The following is an 18,539-nucleotide window of genomic DNA, read 5'->3' as shown; positions in this document are numbered from 1 at the left end:
TCCAGTCAGATATACACATGGGAATCTGACAGTGTGCATTATCTATGATGTCCACAGTTCCCTTGCTGGGTGGTACTGGTTGGCAGCCTCTCACCAACCCACACCTGGCATACTGGGGCCTTGTAAATGGCAGCATTCCCTATCCACTGCAATGCAGAGGCCTTTCCCTCAGCAGCAGTTTTCCCCATGGATTAAGAGTTATGAAACTGGCTGGGTCCAGTGGCTCACACCTGTATTCCCAGCACTTTGGGAGGCCAAGACAGGCGGATCACCTGAGGTCAGGAGTTCAAAACTAGCCTGGCAAACATGATGAAACCCTGTCTCTACTAAAAATACAAAAGTTAGCTGGGCTTGGTGGCATGCGCCTGTAATCCAGATACTTGGGAGGCTGAAGAAGGAGAATCGCTTAAACCCGGGAGGTGGAGGTTTCAGTGAGCTGAGATCAAGCCACTGCACTCCAGCCTGGACAGCGAGACTCTGTCTAAAAAAAAAAAAAGAAAAAAAAAAAAGAGTTGTGAAACTGCCCGTCTAAATAAACCTTAAAGGTAAATTCTGTTGGAAAAGTTCTTGTCTTTTCTATAGGTGTCTTTTCTATAGGTGTAGTTTTGGGGGACTTTGACCTTTGACTCTACCACTAGACTTCCAATTTTCTAAAGTTGCCAAGAGAATAACAGATATGTGTGACATGCGTGACATCATCTAATCCTCCTAATGTGTTCTATAATTGCAGATGCCGTCAACCTCAGAGGGGAGTATTTACCTTGAAATAGCTCACTTCCTGAGGAACAAACTTGCTGGATCTAGTGTACAGAAACCTGATTCTGGGTTCCTTTGGGAAGGAGCATTATGGGCCTGGTGAGAGCAAATGACTTTCAAGTAGAAAGCTATGGCCAGAGAGGCTGCAGGAATATCTGTGAACCCAGAGAAAAGACCAGGGAATCCTGTGTGAGGCAGTGGGGCTTCAGCGGGAGTAGGAGTGGGTAGCCTGTCTCAAATAACTTCTCCTGATGTTTGTGTTTCTCCAGTGTGGGCACTGGAGAGCATAACTGATGAGGAGGACTCTCCAGGTAGGGAACTGCTTTCCAGGTGGGACTCAGTGGGCGAGGGTTCCCAGGGGTCTTCAGGGTATTCCTGCTGCTTGGGAGGCTGAGGGAGGGGGCATAGAATCAAAAAGAAAAAGGAAATACGTGTAAAGTTTGGTTTGGTCTTTTCCAAGTTTATTGGCATAGTGGTGAGAACTGTCTCTATGGGCTGTGAGGGTGCTGTGTTATTTAAAGATGATCTTTCCCAAAACACCTTTTCTGCCTCTGCATCTGCCAGACATCACAGCCTCTGCGTTGGATTAGTCAGCACTCCTTGATATTGTGCAAAAGAGGTTTAGGGTTCCCTCAACCTGTGGTGGAGGGAATGTGAGGGCCACAGCCTCTCACAGGCACATACTTGAACCTGGAGACAAAGTACTCCTAGGGTTTGCCCAGGGCTGTAGGAAACCTTGACGATCATCCTCCGAACTTTTAAAAGCACGTTCATGTTTCTGTCCTTGCTGTTGACTCCTGGTTTAAAGGGATCTCCCAGGGTGGATGACAGAGGGAATATTCACTCTGGGCTCACTGCTGGAGCTCCAGTGCCCTGGGAGGGGAGAGGAGAAGCCTGACCTTGAGCACAGCTCCAGCCTCCACTCCCCACCCCTATTGCAGGCTCTGGGCTGTGGTTTCATTTTCCCCAGTTCTCTAACTTCTCAGGAAGCCCAGAGTTTCTCCCTAAAGAAAGATGGTCCTGCACTCTTTCCTCTCCTCCAAAATTCGGCTTCAGTAGTTGTCCTCTAAGTTGAATTTAGAACTTAAAATCTAGACTTCTCGTATCACCAAGAAATACGCAGGAAGTTCCACGTGATCTCGTGTGTGCTAGCACGTAACTTAGTACTACAGGTGACAGTTTTATTTTTGGAGGAGTCTTATTTTACATAGGGAAATAGAAAACTAAGTGGCCTCCCTTGAGGCAGCCCAAGGGCTCCACTGGACCCAGAACTCTGAGTTCTGATGCTGCTTATCATTTGCTTTTCCTCATGAGCTCCTGGACTACCTCATATCACCAGCACCCTCTACCCAAGGTCCTGGAGCCAACACTGGAGTAAAAGAGCAGAAGAGAGCTCCTTAGAGGTGGAGGGTAAGACAGCCCTGCTTTCTCCCTGCGATTTCTCTGCAAAAAGTGCAGACAAAAGTGAATTGGAACCCCTCAATGGGGTTCCATTGGAATTATCCACAGAGTTTTAGAGTGGGGAAGGATAGCAGAGAACATTTAATTCAACCTTTTCTCTTCCCAGATACAAAAACTGGGGTTATACCTTTAACCCCAATTAAAAAACAGTAGTTTCTTCATCATTACAAATGTCCCTGTTTTTTTGTTTTTTGTTTTTTGTTTTTGACGGAGTCTCGCTCTGTCACCCAGGCTGGAGTGCAGTGGTGTGATCTCGTCTCGGCTCACTGCAACCTCCACCTCCCAGGTTCAAGCGATTTCCCTGCTTCAGCCTCCCAAGTAGGTGGGACTACAGGCACATACCACCATGCCCGGCTAATTTTTTATATTTTAGTAGAGATGGGGTTTCAACATGTTGGCCAGGATGGTGTTGATCTCCTGACCTCGAGATCAGCCCACCTCAGCCACCCAAAGTGCTGGGATTACAGGTGTGAGCCACTGCACCCGGCCCCTTACTGTCTCTTATTTCTTCCTGTCCTTATGCTCTCTGCCTTAAATGGGGTCCTCAGGACCATCCATCAGTGTCTTCATAGAGAATGGAATTTGCACCTTCTCTGTGGGTTAATGCGTTGCTTCTACACAGTTCATGCATATTCTATGAAAGCAGTATCCAACCATTAACACATTACTACAGTGTTTACCAATGGCATTCAGTAAGAGTTTGGACATGATGGACAAGGACAGACTCATAAGGGACTTATTTCAAGAGGGTACTTTGTCAGGTCAGGCCAAGGGTCCCTGAGGGCAGTGGGGTGAAAGGCAGCAGCCAAAATGATGTTTGACATTTTCTCATTTTCCGTTCACAATTTTCAAATAGACCTATGTTGTCACAGGAATTTGTAAAACATCTGAAAATTAAATTTTAACACACGTATAGAAAGCAGGGAAAACACGAATGTACAGCTCAGTGATTCCTCACAAAATGAGCACCCATGCATCCCTAGTCAGGTCAGTATTCCAGACCCACTAGCCACCTTTGGGTCCCTTCTGAAGGTGACTGCTGTGACTTCTAATGCCCTGTTTAGACTTCTCCAGGTTTGGATAATTATGCATAGAAGAAGTCAGTATGTATTGCTTGGTGTCTGGCTTCTTTGCTCACGTTGTTTTAGAGATTCAGTCATGTAGTTAAGCATAACCATAGCCCTTTTCGTTTCCTCACAGTATAGTATTCCACTGCGGTCACATGTTGTAATTTATCCACTACTATTGATGGACATGAGAATTTTTTAATAATTTTGGCTATCACAAATAATGCTGCTTTGAGCATTTTTTCAGTGTTTTTGAATAATGCAGGCACCCATTTCTGTTGAGAAGATTGTGAGAAGGGTGCATGTCTTTTATTTTCGTTAATAACGCCAAACTTTTTCCTAAATGGTTACATTAAATTATGCTCCTTTAACAGCCTACGAAAGTAGCCGTTTCTCCAAATCCTTGTCAAGTTTTAGTTTTATCTCTCATTAAGAGTTGAATTACTCTGGTTAGTCTTTCATTTGAATAGCCTTTTATTTTTAAAATGTAACAAAAGAAACTTCATCTTATTCTAATTATGTTAAGCACACCATCAGGCTATCTTGAACAGATAAATTGTGGTAGCTTATTTTTTCCTGAGCAATGCACACGTTTTCCATTTACAAACATTAATATGACCGGGCACAGTGGCTGATGCCTGTAATCCCAGCACTTTGGGAGGCTGATGCAGGCAGATCACTTGAGGCCAGGAGTTTGAGACCAGCCTGGTCAACATGGCAAAACCCCATCTGTATGAAAAATATAAAAATTAGGTCCAATATGGCGGCACCCAGTGGCAGTGTGAACTGTAAGGAGTTTGCACACTTCCAGGAATTACTCAAGGTGATGAGGCCTATCGATGACAGAATAGTACATGAATTAAACACTACAGTTCCAGCAGCTTCCTTTGGAGGGAAAATTGATGCCAGCCAAACCTGTAAACAACTTTATGAGTCTTTGATGGGAGCTCATGCCAGTAGAGACAGAGTCAAAAAAAATTGTATAGCCCAGACTTCGGCAGTAGTAAAAAACCTCCGAGAAGAGAGAGAAAAGAATTTGGACGATTTAACGTTATTAAAGCAACTTAGAAAAGAGCAGACAAAGTTGAAATGGATGCAGTCAGAACTGAACGTTGAAGAAGTGGTAAATGACAGGAGCTGGAGGGTGTTTAATGAACGCTGCTGAATTCACTTCAAGCCTCCAAAGAATGAATAAAGAGAGATTCTTTTTTTTTTTTTTTTTTTTTTAAGGACTGGGTCATCTCGTAAGAGCTAAGCATGACAGATATCAACAGGGCGGGCTTTCTAGGATGACTTCTCAGCCAACAGTCCAAGACCTTTTGTTGATTTCAGCCCCACTTAGCCAAGACCTCAAGTATAAATTCTGATAATTATGGAGAAATCAACTATTTTATACTGATTCTGTAAAAAAAAAAAAAAAAAAAAAAGTTTTGTAACTATTAAAATAATTTTCTGAAAAAAAAAAGAAAAATATAAAAATTTGCTGGATGTGGGGGCACATGCCTGTGGTTCCAGCTACCAGGGGGCTGAGGCATGAGAATTCTTGAACCCAGGAGGCGGAGGTTGCAGTGAGCCGAGATCATGCCACTGCACTCCAGTCTGGGTGACAGAGCAAGATTCTGTCTCTTAAAAAAAAATTAATATATCAATCATTTTGAATTGTAATCTTTCTGTAATGCTTCCTTTTAACATTTACAAACAGAGGAAACTAAACTATTGAAATTTTGTGAAGTAGTAAAATTATGATTTCAGCTGTGCCCCTTATCCTGCAATACTCATTTGTCAGTGCCTTTAGGACTCATGTCACATGGATTAAACTCAGAGTGAAACACAAAGCCAAAATTATGGCCAGGGGGTTGTTGACTCACATGACCTCTTCAGGAGGCAGTTTGGTTCTGCCAAGGTGAAAGATAGTGTAACTTTCTAGCCATCCTACTTCCAGGAATGCTTCAGATACAATCATGCACGAGCGCCAGGAGCGATGCAGAAAAAGCTGTTCACTGCAGCATGGTTTCAATAGCAAGATTACTTTATAGCTCTTAAATAATGAAGTGGATTTACATTTGAAATGCAGAATGGTAGCTAAGGTGCATTGACCGGTGATATATGCAGAGCTACAGAAGACTGTATAAATATAATCATGCAGAAGCATGTGTTCCTGGTGCTTGTTTGTATTTGCAGATACAGTGCAGGGATGATATGCAAACAAAAATGCTGACTTGGTGTTTGGGAGTTCAGAGTGGAAGGGAAACTTCCTTTCAAACTCTTTCAGATATTTAGAATAATTTCTAACCATAAATATGTAATGCATTTAGAAATCTAAGTTAATAAGAAAAGCTTACAGTTCTTGTTCTTCTCCTGGGCACATGTCTGGTGGACATGCGGCTGTCATAGTAAGTAATGTATGCAAACTGAGAAAAATCCAAGAATGGGAGTCTGCTTTTTTCATCAAATAATTCTTAAGAGAAGTAGTGTGGTGGTTATTGTTCATTGATATATTACAAATATGTACTAGATAATAATTTCTGACATTTGAACTGTATTTACACATGTTGAATTGAAATACCTGGATAAAAATTGAAATGCATAGATAAAATATTGTGACTAATATAGGCAAACAATTGCTTTTTTGGCATTTTACAAACTGATCATCGTTCCTCATGGCACAGGTTCATGTGATATCAAGTAGCTTGCTTTGTTTGGGAAAGGCAATGATGACTGCAAGAATCACTTCAAAAACTAAAGCGCAGTGGAGATTTCAATTGTGTTCTGTTTAATATTTGAATATTTAATTGCATTCCCAGGTTATTTCTCATCCTAATAGTTCTCACCCACATCATGTGGGTCCCATTAGTACAGGTATCTCCGAATGCTCCACTCTTCCATTACATTGAGTCAATTGCTCATTACCTTGGGCCTCCAAGTGGGGCTATTTTCCTGCTATCCGTCTCCTGGTCTATAGTAAAAGAGCCAATGAGCAGATAAGTGAATACTGAAAAACATTTTCCCTGCTGGAGTGAGAAATAAATGGTTTCTTTCAATAGGGTAGTAAAATGCATCTTTCCCAACGTATTTATATGACTCAAAGCCCAGTCGTGGTTAGCCTTAATTCCTGATTGTCATCAATGTGTATAAATACGTAGCACATACATATTCTAGTCTATATTTCTTATGAAATGTTTTTGTCTCCCATGGCACAGTGCAGAAGAACACAGGTGTTTGTGTCAGACGGCCAGGATCCAATCCTGCTTCTGCTGTAGTGCAATATAGGTAATATCTGGCCTGCATTTGATTTATATGTAGGAACTCTGTCTTGGTTTAATGATTTTTAAATGCTACTAAATTCAGCTTCAGAGGAAGCTGTTTAGGTTTGTAGAAAATGGAAACTTTAAAAAATTTTCTTCCCAGAAGCCAAGAACACTTGACTCGTGTCAAGTCTACCTGTTTATCCACCTGTCCATCTGTCTGTCCATCCACCCATCATCCAACCATGGAACTCAGTGCCAACTCCTGAGGTGATAATGCATTACAGACTCTCCTGTTCTTTCTAGTCACATATTAAAGTGTTCATAAGTTGACCTTGATTGTGATAAGCATCAAGCCCACTTTCTCCAACACTGTGGATTGCTATCCCCCAACACCCCCTCCAGCTCAATCAGGCAGGCAGGCTCCTGCACTTCATAGCAAGCTTACTAGAATATTTCCACCACCTGTACAAGAGGGAAAAAAAGTTGTCTATTCTGTAATATTTTGTTTTAGCATGACATCTTTCATGAAAATTTCTCCAGTAGCCACTCCCAGAGCTAGTTTTTCCCCTAAGATTTTAAAACCACTGAAAAGTTTTCACAATATGCCATGTCACCTTGCACAATACACTGATTGCCTTGTTTTCTTTGGTTTGGTTTTTGTTCTTCAAATTGACTTAAGGATCAGTACTTTCTACTCTGTTTATTGCATCTGTGCTCCTGAGGAAGATTAGCCTCTGGTTGTCCTCTAGGATTGCAAGAGACAACCCTGCTTTAGAGATGAGAAATCTGACACTCTAGAGGTGAAACACTCACCTAAGAAGACCAGGGAGTTAAGTCCATGTTTTATGCCAAAGCCCATTGTTTTCCAGCAGCCATGACATCATTTCTTACTGTATTGGTAAACACTTGGTAGAGACACTCACCTTTAAAATCTCCTGTGGTTGGTGGTTTCATGAGTATGTTGTATGTTCCTGGCAGGGTATTGTACAGCACTGCCTATGAGGCATGAAGGAGTCTCACATGAAGGCCGCCTGCATCCTGGAGGAGTTCCTGAAGCTGCTGCCCATGTTTCTCACAGGGAGGCCAGGGAAGATCTGTACACAGGCAAGCCGTGAACTGAGGACTTCCCTTTCAGGGTATGAATTCTGAGGAATGTTTCTAAGGTGTAGAGAAACATGAAAAACTAGAAATCCATTATGTCTGGAGGTAAAAACAGAAGACCAGAGGGACATGTACACAGGACATTCAGCTTGTGCAGCGGTCAGAGGCAGGGATATTTGGTGTGTTTGCTGCTCTGCTCACCTCACTCTTCAACCTCCCTGCTGGATTTTTGGAGTCATTTGGGTCTGGGTGTCCATTTTGGTGAGTGGCTTGGACTGGAGGAAGTCCATACAGTATGGAAGAGGGTACTGGAGGCTGAGGTAGAATGAGGTAAATGGGAATTGGATAAGATGCACTGGCTGCATTTGGTGACATTTCTGCCTGAGTAGGTATTCGAATATGCACTGCCACTTCTTGGTCCCCCTGAGACAGCTGGAGAACTGAATTGACTTTCACTGCTCTGTAATCAGATTGTTTGTAGTAGTTTAATTTACTCGTCAGGTGACAATAATTATTGAAAATATTCCTAAAATGAGTTTTCTGCCGTTATTATGAATAGTGAAGAAAATTGAAGCTTTCTTGGGAGATCAACAAAATGCTGACTTGGTTTCTATGTATGCCTCATGGGTCATAGCACCCAGCCACTAGCCAGCGCTTGCACCCTCTCCTGGCCCCAGGACTAGGAGGTCAGGGTAGCCTCTCTGATGAGCCTCTGACCTCCAGCCTCAGTAGTGGCAGCACCCCTTCTCCATGGACTTCCACACCAAGGTCCAGAAGCAGGTGTCAGAGAAAGAGAGAGAGACCGAGCTCCTCCTCACAGGGAGTTGCCGAGGGCCCCCTGGACTCTGCCTAGAATGCTCTTGGAGAAGTGCAGATGGAGAAGCGGATTAGAGGCTCCAGTGGTTGGTTCCAGTGAAACTAATCACAGAGTGCTAGAGTGCTACAGACAGGAGAAGACATTTAGGTTAATTTTATCTCTTTCCACATGCAAAAACTAAGGCCGTATTTTTAAATGAAATTGCTTTTCTTCCTTTTAAGTGTCTCTAATTGTACCTGACTTTTGCTGACACTCCCGACGTTCAACCACATATTCACAAAACTTTATTCATGTTTTTCATGAGGGATGCAATTCTCACCTGCTCTGACAGGTGAAGCACCATCCAGATGTCCCTATATACATCACATGAAGGAGGTAACAGATGAGTCATCCACACACTAACACAGATGAGTTTATCAAATGCAGCCATTAAGGATGGGCCCATGTTACCAAGGGACAGAGTGGGGGAAGGTGCTCATTCCAAGAGGCTGCTGCAAGAGTTCAGTCAACCCAGGACACCTAGAGCCATCTGGGCCTGAAGCCAGGGGCTGGCAAATGACAGAATGGACCACAGAGTCTTCTTTTTCTCCTTCCACATTTTCAATAGAGCATATACTGTCATAGTATTTTGTGAAACATTTAAAAATCTAAAGTACAACATACATACAGAAAACACATGAAACCTAAATATACAGCTCTGTAATTTATCACAAAATGAGCACCCATGTAACTACAAGTCAGGTCAAAAACTAGAAGTTACCTGCACCCCAAAACTGCCCTTGTATCTCCTCCTTTCCAAAGCTACCCACTACAACTTTGTGTGCTAGAGTTCGCTCTCTTTTAGTTTGCGCTTATTATAAATAGAATAACTCAGGATGTGTGTTCCTTGATTTCCAGAGGCTTTTGCTCATAATAAGTTTGAAACATTCAGCCCTGTGGCTGTGTGTAGCTGTAGCTCATTCATTGTCTTGCTACACAGCATTCCACTGTCATCCTGTGTTAGGTTTATCCACTCTGCTGTTGATGGGCATTTGGCTTGAGCATCTCTATTTACCTGGTGCACATGGACATGCATTGCTGTCACATATATTGCTAGGAGAGTATATATCTTTCACTTTGAGTTCTTTAAAGATTGAATAAATTGGGTGGAAAAGGATGTTGGAAAATATTCTAACAGAAAAACAATTGGATTTTGGCTCTTTTAAAAATGGTCATATTGATAAAGTGGCATTTTAGCTAAGTGTGATAAAAATTATATGGTTCAGATGTACCATTTTTTCTTTTTGTTGTTCCAATCTGTGGAGTATATTGGTTTAAACAATGAAAACATGTTCTATCATCCCAGCTTCACACTTGCTGTTTCTTTAACAGCCTTCCCAACGGGGCAGGATGGAAGTAAGAGCCCCACTAGTCTCCCCTTAACCTGGAGTCCCCCGCTATCCACAGCTCGCTCATTGGAGGGGACACACTGGGCACCCAGGCCTCAAGGTAAGGACACGCTCCATCACCTAGAGGTGCAGTGCCTGGGAAGACCAACCTTGGAGGGGCACTGCCCCCTTTACAGGGACAGAGGTGTTGGGAGGGACTGACCACCGATTGGTAAGGCTGTGCTTTGTCGGTGACGTGATTGTTTCACAGGTAATTGGGGAGGGACAGTCCCAAGGCCTCACCTGGCCCTGATCCTGGCTCTGCACAAAGGCAATAAGAGAGGGATGGTGCTAAGAAGGATGACGTGCTGCTGTGGAAGATGCTGGACTGAAATTCAGGAGGCCAAAGATGCAGTGGTCTCATAGGAAGTATGTGACCTTTGGCATACATTTTCTTTCATTGTTGATAAATTTGATAAATTTAAATGATAAACCAATGACTATTTTTTCTATCATGGAGTATCTACTCTCTGCTGCTCTTGTTATTCCTGTCTTTGTGGGGAAGATGGATGATTCATCAGCATATGCTGCACTGAGCAGAAGGAAAGGTACTACGAAAATATAGAGGAGGGTGAGGGCAGGGAGGGCCCTTCCTCCAGGTGTATGGGGGTCCTTTGGAGGCGGTGAGCCCCGTGGCACCCTGGGGAAGGAGCAGTGAGGCTGCATGCCTTCTACAGTTGAGTACATGGTGTGTCTGAGGACACCCAGGAGCGTGGCTGGTTGGTGAGGAGCCCGTGGCAGAGTGAGAGGAAGCCAAGTCACGAGGGCAGCTGGAGGCCAGCCTCTGGGGGCTGCTCCACGTGCCATGGGAACAGCAGAGTCCAGTGGGTGGGAGGCACAGGACATACCGAAAACGCATGAAACCTAAATATACAGCTCTGTAATTTATCACAAAATGAACACCCATGTAACTGCAAGTCAGGTCAAAAACTAGAAGTTACCTGCACCCCAAAACTGTCCTTGCATCTCCTCCTTTCCAAAGCTAGCCACTACAACTTTGTGTGCTAGAGTTTGCTCTCTTTTAGTTTGTGCTTATTATAAATAGAATAACTCAGGATGTGTGTTCCTGTTGGACGTGTGGTGGCTGATGACAGAACTACAAGGAGAGCAGTGCCATGCACTAAACCCTGACCTTGTTCTGGGCATTGGGCTAAAGCTTTCCATGGCTCATTCCATTTAGTGGCTGGAAGTTGCAGAGGTTTCAGAAGCTCACCCAAGATGCTGGAGCCCCCATCTCCAGCCCTAATGCTGTCCGCCTTTTCACCCAGCCACCGCCTGTTTCAGGAGAGCACACAGAAGTGATGACCTTTTCTGGGCAGGCAAGTAAATCCTGCTGTTTTTATTATTCACGGAAAAAACACTGGCTAATGTGAGGTGGGAAGGTAACAAACTCATTCTCCCTGGACCTCAGGAACCACAGATAGGATTATACTGACTACCAGTATTTTATTCGGTTAGTTCTACCTACATGAATCCTGTAGTATTGAAATGCGTTAGGTTAGCATTTTTGGCCAATGTACTTTACATTCTGGGTTAGAGGTTTTTAAGATTCACCTGTGTAAGCTGACTTAGTTTTCTGTAAGTTTGTGAAAAAGTACAAAAATGGTGATCTCTTTTCTCATACAAATAATGTCTTTTTAATAGAATGTTTTTTCTAATTAAGGTATTAATGTACTTTTCATTCAACACATTCATCGCTTACATTTGAACTATTTTATGAATGAATGTTTAATTGCATAGGTGAAGATTACTAGTCACAGGCATTTTACTAACTGATTCTCATTAGGCATAGGTTCATGTGATGTCAAGGAGCTATGTTTTATTTGGTAAAAATAATAAAATAGCACAAGAATGAATGCAAGCACTGAAGCACGATGGAGGCGCCTATCATGACTTGTCTATGATTCACATCACTCCGTTGTTTTTCCAGGTTACTTATCATCCTAATAATTGTCATCAGCATTGTTTGGGTCCTTCTAGCACAGTTTCACAAAATGGGCCACTCTTCCATTAGGTAGAAATAATTCCATTTGAGCCTTTAATTGCATCTGTCTTCCAGCTTCTTCTTTTGGAAGAGTTAATTAAAGGGTAGATACATTAGAAATTTTTTTCCATGTTAGAATGAGCAAACCACAATGTTCATTTCACTGGAGTAGCAGAATGCTTCCTTTTGACCTTCCAAGCTCATCTCAATTTCATTGCAGTAGCCCCATTTCCTAATGCTCACCAAAGTGTGTAAATACAGAGGGCGTTCCTGTAGTCAGGTATTTCTATTCCTTATGATCTGTGACATTTATACAGAGCACAGTGCTCAGCAGCACAGATGTGGGAGTCAGGATGCTTGGATCCAGTCCTTACTCTGATACTGAATAGAATTGTGATCTTGAGCAAATCCCTTGAATCTATGTAAAAGTATTATAATTGTACCTTATTTTTGAGGTTCCTGAGACGATTAAGATTTTTTTTTAATGAAGCCCTGGAGCACTAGATGTACTCTTATCATTATTATTATTATTTTCAGGTGTTGGTCAGGTTCAGAAACATTAATATCTCTTTGTCTTTATCTTCATCTCTCAAAATCATCTGCTTGCCTTTATGCAATACTGTTTTTCTTAAATGTAATTCCTTGCACAGGAAGACTGGGGATTACCACCAAATTTTGAAAGTAAATAAAAGCTCTTAATTATCAAAAATTTTAAGGAAACTGTCAAAACCACCTAGTATCAACTTTCTAAATTGTATAAGTCAGTTCTGTTTATTCTACAAAGTGAATATTTTTAAATCTATGTATAATTAATTATATTAATTACATTTTTCAAGGAAACTCACCATTTTGGATCATGGAGTGCAGGATTTATGAGTCTCCTGGAGGCTGGAGAATGAAAGTACAAAGCTGTGTTCCAGCTCTGGAGTGCAACAGCCCACTACTAAACACACATGTATTTGCAGCCTTTTTGGCTCAAGGCTAGATGCTTGTCAGTCCTTAGGTTGAGAAAGCAGGCATGGTGACAATTATGACCTCTCCTATTTCCTCAAATCTCTGATTCGTTCTTGCTTCTAATGCAGGATACCCTCTGAGGTCAAATCATTGGGCTTGTGGCCATGAGACCACAGACTTTGCCTGGCTTCCAGTGACTGTCCAAGATGACCGTGGAGTGCACCGCCTGTACTTGGACATCACCGTCTTTTCGGATCCATACCCATCATCCTTGGAATTTCCCCTGTATCCAAACCTGTTCCTGATACAGGTGTGAGTAATGAGTAAGGAATTTATGGTTTTATTTAAAGATAGGAGCTTTGCTTTTTAAAACTGCTACTCATGTACAGGTCCCGGGCCAGTGGAATCATGGCAACACAGATTCCCAGAGCTAGAAGGAACTTGTGGTATCATTCAGTCATCCAATCAAATAATATTTGCACCTAATCTGTGCAAGGATCCAGTGAAATAAGGAATAAAGGATTAGAAAATGGGCTCCACATAAAATTTTTTTAAAGGAAAACCTCACAATGCAATTGAGAGGAATATTTGCAGCATTCTTTTTGGATATCAGGAAGTAAATAGTGTTCCCCATGAGAATGGGAAAGACTTCACAGCGGAGCTGTTGTCTGGGCTGGACCTGTTTGTGGGTGAGTAGCATTTCACACGCAGCATGCACCAGCACAGAGAAAAAAAAAGTTCATGGAAACTGTGAGCAGAAAGAAGCAAAATAAAACACTGAGGTGTGCTTTTGTCTTTCAGGTTGTCACAGATGTTTAATACAGGTTAGCATCCCAAATCCAAAAATCTGAAATCCAAAATGCTCCAAAACCCCAAACATTTTCAGCTTCTAAATGATGCCCAAAGGAAGTGCTCGCTGGAGCATTTCAGATTTCAAATTTTTGGATTTGGAATTCTCAATCAGTAAGTATATATAATGTAAATATTCTGAAATCTGCAAAAACCCAAATCGGAATGACTTCTGGTCCCAATCATTTTAGATAAGGGATACTCAGCTCTCATGTGTAACATTCAGTGTTGGTGAGGATGGGAGGTAACACCCACTCTCTGTAACTGCTAGAAGCATATGAATTTGTATGATTTGTAAGAGGGCAATTTGGGAGGACCTATCTGTTTTAAAATTCTCCTAACCCATGGATCTCATCCCATTTCTAGAGTTTTTTATGTAAAATATTTCTACCATTAGGAGAAATATATGCAAGGGGACTTTCTATGTAGCAATGTTTTAATAAAATAGAAAATTGGGACAAACCAAATTTCCATCACAAAGGAAATAGATACACAAATAATAATACACTGAATATTATGCAGTTTTTAAACATCAGAAAAGGGCTCAGCTTCTGATTTCCAATGATGGTGTTGAAGTGGGTCACAGGCGGTTTACACTTGGTTTTCATGTGGGAACTCTGGGTGTCTGCCTTAGTTTAATGATTTTATATGTCACTAAATTCAGCTAATGAAAAGCTATTCCATGCATGGCAAAACGGAACTTGAAAACAGTTTCTTGTCAACAATCGAGTGGACCTGTTTTATGTACAACCCACGCCTTCATCTGCCTGCCCCTCAGTCTGTCTGTCCTCACAGTCCTCATTCATTAGTGGAACTGAGTGCCCACTGTTGGGTTGACAATCAGTTGCATAACCTCCCTGTTCCTAGTCACACATTAATTCTTCAATACATCCCTTTGGATCACTTGGGATTAAACTTCCATCTCCAATTTCTTCCCCAGACGTATTTCTCACTCTTCTCCCAGCACACCCTTCAGCCCATCCATGCAGGTTTCTTTGCTTTTCCCACTTTACACCAAACTCCCTGTTTTTTGTTTGTTGTTGTTGTTGTTGTTGTTGAGACAGTCTCGCTGTGTCGCCCAGGCTGGAGTACAGTGGTGCGATCTCGACTCACTGCAAGCTCCACCTCCCAGGTTCACGCCATTCTCCTGCCTCAGCCTCCCGAGTAGCTGGGACTACAGGTGCCCGCCACCACGGCCAGCTAATTTTGTTTTGTATTTTTAGTAGAGACAGGGTTTCACCACCTTGGCCAGGATGGTCTCAATCTTCTGACCTCGTGATCTGCCCACCTCGGCCTTCCAAAGTGCTGGGATTACAGGCATGAGCCACCGCGCCCGGCCCAAACTCCCTGTTTTTACTCCAACTTTTACCTCCTCTTCAAGACAAAACAAGCAAACAAACAAAACTGTAACAGTATTTTTAAACTTAGCTGTAATCTTCCTTCATGAACATTTCTCCAAAAGCCATTCCCATGGTTCTGTGTGTTCCAAATATTTTCAAATATTAGGTATAAGGTTGAGCGTTTCAGGATATACTGTTTTGAGCTGTACACTAACTGTATTGTTTGTATTGATTCTTCACATTTGAGGCATGGTCATTGCCTCCTACTCCTTTGGAGAGTTGATATCAGTGCTCCTGAATAAGATTGGTGCACGTTTTTCTTTTTATACTTTTTTTTTTGGTTTAGTATTAAAATTACAGTGTTTTCATCAAATTAATTGTAAGTAGCCCCTTTCATCAATTTCATGGAAATATTTCAATCAGATTTGAATGCCAACTCCATTGTAATTTTGTTATTTAGCCAATAATACTATTAGGGATGTGTGTGTGTGTGAGAGAGAGAGAGAGAGAGAGAGGAGGTGGGAGGTGGAGGTGGGGTAAAGAAAGGGAGAGAAAGACGGAGATGAGGAAAGATACTTCTTAACTACTAATTAAATTTATATAATGGCTATTGAAGTATTTAGGATTTTTATTTCTTCATGAATTCATTTTAGAAAATTATACCTTCTAGGATTTTATCTATTTTGTACACATTTTAAATGTCTCAGCATAAATTTCCTCATAATATCCACTGATTGTCTGTTTTGTAATCTCTGCTACCTCTATAGTTAATGTCTTTTTATTAAGTTCTGATATGAATTTTTGTGATTTCTCTTTTTTTCTTGATAATACACTTTTCTCAAAAACAACTGTTGGCTCTGTTACCCCTTCCCACTATTGTCCTTATTTTCTCTTTCATTAATTTCTCTTCTCATCTGTTATCCTTCCATTACATTATTTGGAGTTCTTCTGATGTTATTTTTTTCTAACTTAAGTTGTATACTTAATTTTTACCTTTCTTTCCTATTTATTTTTGAGACAGAGTCAGGCTCTGTTGCCAAGGCTGGAGTGCAGTGGCAGGATCTCGAGTCACGGCACCCTTTGCCTCCTGGGTTCAAGCTATTCTCCTGCCTCAGCCTCCCCAGTAGCTGGGACTACAGGTGTGCACTGCCACATCTGGCTAATTTTTGTACTTTTAGTAAAGACATAGAGATGAGGTTTCACTGTGTGGGCCAGGCTGGTCTCAAACTCCTGACCTCAAGTGATCCTCCCACCTTGGCCTCCAAAAGTGTCAAGTTCCTAATCTCAATAACTAATCTCATAGATTGCTCCCACATAATGCTCTTTGCTGCATCTCCCAATTTTCAATTTGCGCAATTTTTATTATTTATTAGTAAGTATTATCTAATTTCATTGTGATTCTTACAGAGATTTGAGTTTAGAACTATGCTGTACATTTTCTCATATTGCAGCCAATGCTCTTGTGCATGAGTCTTCATATTTTGCAAGTCTGCTTTGGGATAGATTTCGAGATGTTGGACGATGGGTCAAAGTGTTAGTGCTTATGTAGCTTTGCTAGATGTTGCCAAACTCCTCTCCACAGGTGCTGAATCAGGCTTTCTTCACAACAATGTGTGCACAGCCACACTAACATAGTTACATGCGAAACTTCGAAAATTTTGTCCTGAAGTGGTTTCTCAGTATAGTTTTAATGTGAACTTTTTCACATTTTGAATGAGATTAAAAGCCATTTGTTCTTTTGTTTTTCTTTGAACTGTTTGTTCATGTCTCTGACATGCTTACATGGGCTTGTTGGTAGTCTTTTCTTCCCTATTTTTAGAGACTTGTTATATATTAAGGGTATTAACACCTTTGTGTTATGCCAGGCCTGTTTTGTTTTGTTTTTCCTGTTTGCCATGTATCTTTTGCACTTTATTGAACTTTAGGTCATACAAAATTTTTCTATTTTCATATAATAAAATTTAATTATAATTTAATGATATTCTCAGGGTTTCTTCTACCACTTTCAAGGGGATGTTCACTTTCTTCAGTAACGTGTGCTGCTTTGACAGGGAACAGCCAGTGTCAGCTGAAATCGGAATTCTCTGTCTCGTGTTTTAGAAGAATTGATCTTGCTTTGTTTCAGATAACCCTAAGGAATATCTTGGATGTCTTCACGGGGCTTATGACTTATTCTGAGGTTTGCAAAATAAAGGCCCCCAGCTGAGCAAAGATAGGGCTACAGCGCCGAGGGAACAGCGGCCGGACCCACCGGAGAGGCCTCCTGGAGCATGCCGGGACCCCCTCCACCCCCTGGCTTTGGCTGCATCCATGGCTAGTTTGCCTGAACTATATCTGAGCCACTGAGAGTATTTATTAAGCAGAGAATAATTTTGAGTTTCACTTTTATAACTTTTGTTTGAAAAGTTGTTTGTGGATAATTTAATGAAATGACTGTAAACCAGAATTCCTCTTTTCATTATTTCTTTGTGTCGATATAAAAAGAGTTGATGATTTTAAAAGCCAGTGAGATGCCCCTGTCTGTGGATGTCAGCGGGAGCATGGGGTCTGAAGCCTTTCTCTGGTGGCTCTCCAGGAAGATTGCCCGAGCTTGCACTCCCTTTTGGCGGGTTCCAGAGCCTTCCATTTGAAAGGAGCGTCTCTCCCCACTCTGCCCCACCCAGCACCAGCTCTTCTGGAGCCCACTGACTTTCTAAACACTTTCTTCCTCCTTCACCTCATTGAATTCAAGACTTTAGAAAATAGCCAAAAACTCTAGAGGTGGGAGTGGGTGTGATCTGGAAATCCCCGCTGTGATCTTTTTAAGGGAATCCACTGGAAATTATTAATTTATGTTTTAAATAAAACCATTCCTTATTTAATAGAATATTAAGCCACTCACTTTTTAACAGAACTTTGAGATATAATTAAAATGCCATAAATTTCACCCCCACACAGTGTACAGTTCCAAGGTTTCCAATATAGTCACAGAGGTCTCTGCAACAATTACCACAATTTTAGACATGAAGACCATTTGTTGGCAGCCCTACCTGTATCTACATGTATATATATAATTTTAATATTGGATTAGATATTATAGTATTTAATATTGTACTGTTACCTATTTGTGTCTTTATATTGCTGTTTTTTATTCAGATGAATAATAATTATCTCCATATAGTCATACGTTTATATAGGGTTAAAACATATCTTTTTACAATTCAATAAATTAAATTGGCCAGGCGTGGTGGCTCATCCCTGTAATCCCAGCACTTTGGGAGGCCGAGGCGGGCGGATCACCTGAGGTTGGGAGTTCAAGACCAGCCTGACCAACATGGAGAAACCCTGTCTGTACTAAAAATACAAAAAATTAGCCAGGCCTGGTGGCACATGCCTGTAATCCCAGCTACTCGGGAGGCTGAGGCAGGAGGATCACTAGAACCCAGGAGGCGGATGTTGTGGTGAGCCGGGATCGTACCATTGCACTCCAGCCTGGGCAACAAGAACAAAACTCCATCTCAAGAAAAAAAAAAAAAAAAGAAAGTAAATTGTTTTT

General features: G+C 41.6%; 2 protein-coding genes across 2 annotated transcripts in view; both read left to right on the top strand.

The window, feature by feature from the left end:
- LOC129018688 (ankyrin repeat domain-containing protein 62) overlaps positions 1 to 18,226 on the top strand; it is a 127,974-nt gene extending 109,748 nt beyond the window's left edge. Inside the window, exons 22-31 of the transcript XR_008495414.2 lie at positions 731 to 855; positions 1,026 to 1,067; positions 2,071 to 2,166; positions 6,485 to 6,554; positions 6,693 to 6,799; positions 7,511 to 7,668; positions 9,822 to 9,938; positions 10,089 to 10,246; positions 12,944 to 13,138; positions 17,130 to 18,226. The gene's annotated coding sequence lies outside the window, so the exon portion shown is untranslated. The remainder of the gene's footprint in view (positions 1 to 730; positions 856 to 1,025; positions 1,068 to 2,070; positions 2,167 to 6,484; positions 6,555 to 6,692; positions 6,800 to 7,510; positions 7,669 to 9,821; positions 9,939 to 10,088; positions 10,247 to 12,943; positions 13,139 to 17,129) is intronic.
- On the top strand, positions 3,802 to 4,559 carry LOC129018689 (protein MIX23-like). The gene has a single exon (XM_054460395.2). The coding sequence runs from the start codon at positions 3,919 to 3,921 to the stop codon at positions 4,447 to 4,449; it is 531 nt and encodes a 176-aa protein (XP_054316370.1). The 5' UTR covers positions 3,802 to 3,918; the 3' UTR covers positions 4,450 to 4,559.
- Positions 18,227 to 18,539: the final 313 nt, after the last annotated feature.

This window comes from Pongo pygmaeus, chromosome 17, assembly GCF_028885625.2.
Source record: "Pongo pygmaeus isolate AG05252 chromosome 17, NHGRI_mPonPyg2-v2.0_pri, whole genome shotgun sequence".
NCBI classification, from domain to species: Eukaryota; Metazoa; Chordata; class Mammalia; order Primates; family Hominidae; genus Pongo; species Pongo pygmaeus.
This window is presented reverse-complemented; position numbering and strand designations above follow the sequence as displayed.